Consider the following 8,316-nt stretch of genomic DNA (forward strand, 5'->3'; position numbering starts at 1 on the left):
AAGAAAGGAAAATGAAATGTTCAAGAGTGTATTAATGAGTGAGCAAATAAATGTAGGTGAGCATATGAATGACTGAGAAGTGAAAGAGCGAGCGCAGGAGATTGACCCTTAGGGCCACCCGTAAGCCCTGCTCCCCTAATGCCCTGGCCCGCTTTCCCGCCTCTCCCGAGCTCCCCCTGCCGGCCGGTGGCTCGGCCACGCCAAACCCAGATCAGACCTGGCCGTTTGATCGGCTTAGCCCTCGTTCTCGCCCCCGATTGGCTCCGAGTCGCTCGCGATGCCTTTTGGGGAATGTAGTCTCTCGGCCCGTGCCTGCGCTTCCTGTGGGGAGAAGCCCTGAGGGAGCCACGGGAAGTACGTAGCCAAACATGCCCGGGTCCCAGAAGTCATCGTGATAGCATTGCGCGACGGAAATTGTAGTCCATCCATTGAGCGTTTCCGCCTTAATCCTCTAGATCGGAACGACAATCCCCACCACGCACCGTGCTCCCAGTTCACCTCGGCTGGTGCGCGTCCTTCTAGGAGTGGTAGTCTTGGCCTTCTCCGTTCCTCTTTTGTCCTGCGGGGGGGGCCGGCCCTCAGGACTACATTTCCCTGCGCACCCGCCACCGCCCGCTGCCCCCGGGCGCGGCAGCCATTTTGTTCCGCCGGAGAAGCCCCTAAGATGGCGGCGGGGGAGACGGTGAAGGTTGCCGCCTGCCCCTCCGGGCGCTAGCCCGCGCTCTCCGCGTCCCCCGGCGGCCGGCTCATGGCCTGGCAGAAGCCCGGACCATGGACCTCCGCACCGCCGTGTACAACGCCGCCCGCGACGGCAAGCTGCAGCTGCTTCAGAAGCTGCTCAGCGGCCGGAGCCGGGAGGAGCTGGACGAGCTGACGGGCGAGGTGGCCGGCGGGGGGACGCCGCTGCTCATCGCCGCTCGCTACGGCCACTTGGACGTGGTCGAGTACCTGGTGGACCGGTGCGGCGCGAGCGTGGAGGCGGGCGGCTCGGTGCACTTCGATGGCGAGACCATCGAGGGCGCGCCGCCGCTGTGGGCCGCCTCGGCCGCCGGCCACCTGGACGTGGTACGTAGCCTGCTGCGCCGCGGGGCCTCGGTGAACCGCACCACGCGCACCAACTCCACGCCCCTGCGCGCCGCCTGCTTCGACGGGCACCTGGAGGTGGTGCGCTACCTGGTGGGTGAGCACCAGGCCGACCTGGAGGTGGCCAACCGGCACGGGCACACGTGCCTCATGATCTCCTGTTACAAGGGCCACCGCGAGATCGCCCGCTACCTGCTGGAGCAGGGCGCCCAAGTGAACCGGCGCAGCGCCAAGGGCAACACTGCCCTGCACGACTGTGCCGAGTCCGGCAGCCTGGAGATCCTGCAGCTGCTGTTGGGGTGCAATGCCCGCATGGAGCGCGACGGCTACGGCATGACCCCGCTGCTGGCGGCCAGCGTCACGGGCCACACCAACATCGTGGAGTACCTCATCCAGGAGCAGCCTGCCGGGGAGGGGGTGCGCGGCCCGGGATGCGCGCAGTCGCAGGGGGCCTGCTGCCGCGCCTCCGCCCCAGAGGAGCCGCTTGGCGATTCCTACGAGAGCTGCTGCCCCACCAGCCGGGAGGCTGCCGTGGAAGCGCTGGAGTTGCTGGGAGCCACTTACGTGGATAAGAAGCGGGATCTGCTCGGGGCCCTGAAGCACTGGAGACGGGCCATGGAGCTGCGGCACCAGGGCGGCGCCTATCTGCCCAAGCCAGAGCCCCCGCAGCTGGTCCTGGCCTACGACTATTCTAGGGAGGTGAACACCACCGAGGAGCTGGAAGCGCTGATCACGGACCCGGATGAGATGCGCATGCAGGCCCTGCTGATCCGAGAGCGCATCCTGGGCCCCTCTCACCCAGACACTTCCTACTACATCCGCTACCGGGGTGCGGTGTACGCCGACTCGGGCAACTTCGAGCGCTGCATCCGCCTGTGGAAGTACGCCCTGGACATGCAGCAGAGCAGCCTGGAGCCCCTGAGCCCCATGACCGCCAGCAGCTTCCTGTCGTTCGCCGAACTCTTCTCCTACGTGCTCCAGGACCGGGCGGCCAAGGGCAGCCTGGGCACGCAGATCGGCTTCGCAGACCTCATGGGCGTGCTGTGCAAAGGCGTGCGGGAAGTGGAGCGGGCCCTGCAGCTGCCCAAGGAACCGGGGGACTCGGCCCAGTTCACCAAGGCTCTGGCCGTCATCCTGCACCTGCTTTACCTGTTGGAGAAGGTGGAGTGCGCGCCGGACCAGGAGCACCGCAAGCGCCGGACGGTGTACCGGCTGCTCAAGTGCGCCCCCCGCGGCAAGAACGGCTTCACGCCCCTGCACATGGCCGCGGACAAGGACACCACCAACGTCGGCCGCTACCCGGTGGGCCGGTTCCCCTCCCTCCAGGTGGTCAAGGTGCTGCTTGACTGCGGGGCCGACCCGGACAGCCGGGACTTTGACAACAACACCCCGCTGCACATAGCGGCTCAGAACAACTGCCCCGGGATCATGAACGCCCTGGTCGAAGCGGGTGCCCACATGGATGCCACCAACGCCTTCAAGAAGACCGCCTACGAGCTGCTGGATGAAAAGCTGCTGGCCAGGAGCACCATCCAGCCTTTCAACTACGTCACCCTGCAGTGCCTTGCAGCCCGCGCCCTGGACAAGAACAAGATCCCCTACAAGGGCTTTATCCCCGAGGAGCTGGAGGCCTTCATCGAGCTACACTGATGGGTTTCGGAGAGAGCAGAACCCGGGAGGGGCGGCGCCCGCATGCGCGCTCACCGTCTCTTCGTGAGCCCTCGGGCCCTGCAGCCTCCGCGGCCCCATCTCCCCTCTGCGGAGAGGGGAGAGGAACTAGCAGGGTGTCGGTGCTCACAGCCTTCGGGATCGTGTGCTTGAAGAGCTGTTTTTGGCCTGGAGTCTGCGGGCCCGCCTTCCGTCGGGAGAAGATGCGCGCGCGCCCTTCCCCATGTCCCAGCCGCCTGGGTTCCAGAGGATTCTGCCTCTTTGCCTGGAGGCAGAGGAATGGAAGCTTTTGCCTTCTTTCTCTCCTAGCAACAGGAAGAAGCTGAGAACCGGGTCCATGCTTCTCTGCCCCTACGTCGCCGGATAAACGCAGCCGCCCAGTGGAGCGCTGGGACCGGGGGCTCCTGAGGTCAGAAGTCGGAGCCGCGAGAAGCAAGACCGACCCTCACTTCTTCCAGCAGCACACTTGCACGCCGCTCCCCGCCCGGGACTCCCTGCCCCTGGCATTGCTTGCGTTGGTTTGCTGTTCTGTTGATTCCTGAGTGGCCGGGTGACACGGGGGGGCACAGGAGTCCCGAGGTTTTCCCGCCATGGTTTTTTTTCTTTTTTAAAGAATGTTTTGTGAGATTTAAGAGGTGAATTCCACACGGAGGTTTCCGTTGTGCCTGGGATGGCGAGGCTGTCAGGAGTGAGCTTTACAGTGTAGAGGGTTTGGTGAGGCAGGTGGAAGTCCGCGGTGTCGGGCCCTAAAGTGACAGTGACTGTGTTTTTTTAAAACCTCACTCATTTGCCTTCTGCTGGGGCTTCCCGACCTTGCGTTCTCATCGGCAGGAGAAGCATTTTCCGAACGCCGAGGGAGCTGGCGTGGCGTCTCCCGCACCCAGCGAGAACTGGAGGGCCTGGCTTGGGTGTGGTTCTCGCAGTTTCTGAGTCCAGAAACGCCAGGCCGCCGCACCCTCGCAGATCCCCAGCGGGGAGCAGCCCAGCGGCTCTGGCTTTTTTTTTTTCTTTTCTTTTCTTTTTTTTAGCTGCTTGAAAGCCTGAATCCAGGTGTTCCCGAGCAGAGTCCAAGTACGCTGTGGAGGCAGCCAGGTAGGACAGGGAACGGCCACAGGTTGCCAACTGCAGAATCTCGGTTTCCCGCGCTCAGGGTCTCACGTGCCCGGGCTGGAGAAGCTGCCGCCTCGAGATCTCTCTGGAGCGAGTCTGCACACGCCCTGGCCGGCAGAGCAGGGGCAGTAGAAGGGGACAGAAGCAGCTGCCCGCACGCAGGGGGAGGGTCACATCCAGGAGAGGGGCGTCCTCCCCCCACCCCCGTGCCTCTCCCACAGCCTTGGCGCGTGGCAGCGACACGGCCCACGTGGGGCCCCCGGCTGCCCCGCCCTCCGAGGAAACCGGCCTCGTTTGCATTTGCAGTGTTAGTTAGGACGTTATTTATTCACGAGGCCAGGCTCGACCTTCCGTCGAGGCACGAAACAGTCGCTGTCCCTCGAAAGCGTGGAATAAAGCAGTGAGGCAGTTTACGGTCCGAGTCGGCGCTGGCGCTCAAGTCCTTCCATGGGGCCATCGACGGCGGCTGGCGGGAGAGGGTGTCACGGAGCCCAGAGGCCTGAGGTGTGGGGATGTCCCGGGGCCACCGGGTCAGATTTCCCAGGGAGGTGACCTGTTCTGCTCGTGGAAAAGAAGGGTCACCACAGAAGAGGTGGCGTGGCCTCCTGACGTGGGGGAGGGTTCAGGGTGCAGGGAGGGCCCAGGAGGCCATGGGTGACCTCGGCAGGCTTCCTGGAGCTGGTTCTGGTTGGGGAGGAAGATCGGTCCCTCGTGCACAGGGGGGCTGGGGGGGGGCCTCTCTATGTTAGCCCAGCACAAGTGCTGCTGTGGCCTGGGGCCGGGGTTGGGCCAGTGGGACCCCCACATGACTGGGGAAGGCCCGGCCTCCAGCAGTGTGTGTGTGGGGGGCGCTGCTCGGTCTCCCGGCCTCACTTGGGGGTCCACCCGCCCGAGACAGCTAGCCCTGCTCGGCTGTGGTGTGAGCACTTCATGGCCTTGAAGGAGTGGCCTCGAAGGAGTGGCCTCAGGAGACACAACACTGGCCAGAGATTTATTGGGCCCTTGCTGTATGCCAGGCTCCATCCCACGTGCCTTCGTGGTCCGCTCACGGCAGCTCTGGGAACTAGGTGTTCTCTCTGTTTTGCAAGCGGGGGAAGCCAGCTATGGCGTGTTCGAAGACTCGCCACGGAGAGCCCCCCCGGGGCCACGTGCTCCCCCCCCCCACCCCAGGGCTTAGACTTGAGGATCACGACTTCAGCCCCAGGCTCACGAAGGCCGCTCAGGGTTAGGTGAACCGTGATTATATTGCGCCAAACTGTGCGGAGGATCCGGTTCCTGGGGGCGGGAAGGTGCCCCCAGGTGGCGGCCTCGGGGTGCAGGGCAGCTCTCTGCCGGCTGGGGTCAGAGCCCGCCCCCCCCCCGGCCCTCACCAGTCCCAGTGGGCTGGGAGGGCTGTGTGTGCAGTGCGCCACCCCATGTCCCCAAACCTTGGCAGTTGGGGTGATGGTGAGGTGGTGAGATGCGGGGACGGGTGCCACGGCTACCTATGGTCACACAGCGGGCGCGGTGACTTAAGTCACTGGCAGGGGAGCGACGAGTTGAGTGGGCGGGGAGCCAGGGTGGGGTTGTCGAATGCGCAGCCCCCTGAGTCGCTGCCTATCTCCCCCAAGCTGGGATCAGTGTCTCGGGTTCTGCCTGCTCGGCCAGCTGCTCGGTGCATCCCTGTCTCAGACCTCCCGGAGCCCCGAGTGGTGTCGGTCGCTGCCGGGTCCTGGGAGCCCACGTGCCACGGGAGCGGACGGGTGGGTGAATTCACAGTCGAGTGTCTCCCACCTCGGGGAGCCCGGGGCCTCCAGCTTGAGCTCCACACCCCTGGGGCCCGCCACCCCCACAGGATTCCAGGACTGTCATCTGAGCGGTGTTTACGGGAGGGAAGCGGAGCGTCCTGGCCCCAGGTTAAAGATAGCATGGCTCGGAATCACATCACAGGCTGGAAAGGGGAGGTGACCAGTCCCTGGGAGCGGGGCACTCGGGGCCAGCCCAGCAGGGTGCTGACTCCGTGTCCCCGGGGCAAGCGTGTGTGGATTCCTGCGGGAGACTCGGCAGGGACTGGTCCAGGAGGCCGTCCTGCCCAGCCCCGATCCGGGTGCTGCCACCGCCACTCCTGCGGAGGGAGGCAGTGTGCCCTCCTGGCTCCCGGCCCCTGCGCTTCCTGTAGGTTGCAGGAGAGACGCTGAACCTGCCTTGGATGGGACATTTGAGACCCCCCCCCCGTGCAACCTCTCCCCCCGCCCGATGCCTTACTGCCCTCTACCAGAAGCTCGTTAAGCAATAATTTTTATTTTTAAAGATCTTATTTATTTATTTGACACAGAGAGACACAGCGAGAGAGGGAACACAAGCCAGGGAGGGCAGGCAGAGGGAGAAGCAGGCTTCCCGCTGAGCAGGGAGCCCGACGTGGGGTCTCGATCCCAGGACCCTGGGATCATGACCTGAGCCGAAGGCAGACGCTTAATGACTGAGCCACCCAGGCGCCCCAACGTTAAGCAATAATTTTCATGCAATCTCCCCTCTTCCACGAAGCCCTCCCAGTTCATCAAAAGCCATGTAGCCATCCACATCCCCGTTGTGCGTTTCCTTCTCAGCCCCCACGTGTAACTTGAACCCCGAGACGACCCTGACCCTTCCCTTCCCAGAATGTCACAGGCACCAGCTCATTCCCTGTTGTGCTCCAGTGCCTAGAAGAGGCCCTGGCACACGGTAGTTTGCTGAATGAATAAATGCATTCACGGAGGCCTGTGTGGCCAGATGGAGTGAGGGAGGAAGGAGCTGGGGGGGCCAGCTGCTTTTCAACCTCAGGGCGAGGGGAGATGTGCCCCGATTGAAGCCTGGAGGTCACCGGCTGCGGCTGCAGGAACAGAATGGAGGGGGGCTGCAGCGGGGTCCCCCGGCAAGCGGTGGCCACACAGGCGTCCGGCCCTCAAGGTCCTTCCCTGGAGGGGCGTGCCAGCCCGGGTCTAAAGTACCACCTCGGGAAGCTGGACGTATGAGTGCGAATTAAACCCAGAGTACGTGGAAGCCAGGAGTGAAAACTGGAAATCTGGGAAACATATGCACAGATGAGGGATGCCCAGCGGGCTCGGTCAGAGGAGCGAGCAACTCTTGATCGCGGGCTGTGAGTTTGAGCCCCACATTGGGTGTGGAGATTCCTTAAATAAATAAAAAATTTTTAAATTTTTTAAAAAATGCACAAACGATAGAGAAAAATAAATGAACCCAAAAGCTGTTTCTTTAAAAAGTTAAATAAAATTGACAATGAGCACCGAGCAATGCCTAGAAGTAAGTGTCAAATCATCGGGTTGTCCACCGGAGAAGAATATCACGTGTTAATGCCACCGGAGTTAAAACCATTATTAATAACAATATTTTACTAAGAACAAAAGTTAAATAAAATTGAATGAAACACATGGGCAGTGGGGTGGTTCTGGCTCTGGCCCTCGGGCCACCAACCCACCATCAAAGCTCTGGGTCCAGGAGAAGGAGTGTGCTCACTGGGCCGTGTGGGGCAGTGGTCAGGACACGGCCACGTGACCTTGGGAATGCCACTGCCACTCCCCAAGCCTCAGTGTCCTCATCTGTAATTGGGGTGAACAGTAGCAGCTGCCTGCAACGTGGCGGGAAGGACAGATTGTTGGTGAAAACGTCCTGGGGCACAGGAGAGGCACAAAGCCTTGTGGTCACAGGGCACTCGCTGTCTTCACCACCCACTTACACATCTGGTATGGATGGGCTTTGAAAGCTTCACAATGTTTGTGTATTTATTGGAATGTATCTTAGGGAGCAAAGCTTAGCTAGCCTCCCCTCCGCCCGACAACATTTGAGTTCACAGGTGTTAATACTGCAAATGACCCACGTTTCAAAATAAAGACAAGTTTGTTGCAAGTTTTTACCGCAGTGTTCTAAAGTGTGCAATTCCGTGGCTTTTACTATCTTCTCAAGGTTGTGCAGCCATCACCGCCATTTAATTCCAGGAGAAAAAAAAGGGGGGGGGGAGTTGATTTTAAAGCCTGTTTAAAGAAAACTGTTACATGACTCGAGAAATAGAAAAGAAGTCAAGAAGAGGGCAGATGGCCAGCAAAGCTCCTGAGGACACGAGACAGGTGAGCGAGGCTGGGGCGCGGGCGGGAGGGCACCAGGGCTCTTCACGGCCCGCAGGGTGGACGGGCTCCGAGACCCAGCTAGGGAGGGGCTGGCTGGCAGCGCCACCCCAGCGTGCCCCCTGCCAGTACCCAGGTGCCTGCAGAGAGGGGGGACGGGGTTTACAGGCTGGGGACCGGCGCAGAGCCTGATAGAGGGACTCCAGGGGAGCATCAGGGAAGACAGGCGATTGGGCCAGTCCCGCTGAGAGGTCAAGGAGCTCCTTTTCTTGGGAAGAGAACAATTTTTTAAACTTCCCTTGGAACTTGGAAATGCTGGCACCTCCCAGGGCTATAAAAAGGCCGGGGGGCGCCTGGG

The 8,316-nt window shown here is 61.8% G+C and overlaps 1 protein-coding gene across 1 annotated transcript; it reads left to right on the forward strand.

The window, feature by feature from the left end:
* The first annotated feature begins 438 nt into the window (after positions 1-438).
* On the forward strand, positions 439-4,282 carry FEM1A (fem-1 homolog A). The gene has a single exon (XM_002929369.3). The coding sequence runs from the start codon at positions 772-774 to the stop codon at positions 2,731-2,733; it is 1,962 nt and encodes a 653-aa protein (XP_002929415.2). The 5' UTR covers positions 439-771; the 3' UTR covers positions 2,734-4,282.
* Positions 4,283-8,316: the final 4,034 nt, after the last annotated feature.

Source organism: Ailuropoda melanoleuca, chromosome 4, assembly GCF_002007445.2.
Source record: "Ailuropoda melanoleuca isolate Jingjing chromosome 4, ASM200744v2, whole genome shotgun sequence".
Classification (NCBI taxonomy): Eukaryota; Metazoa; Chordata; class Mammalia; order Carnivora; family Ursidae; genus Ailuropoda; species Ailuropoda melanoleuca.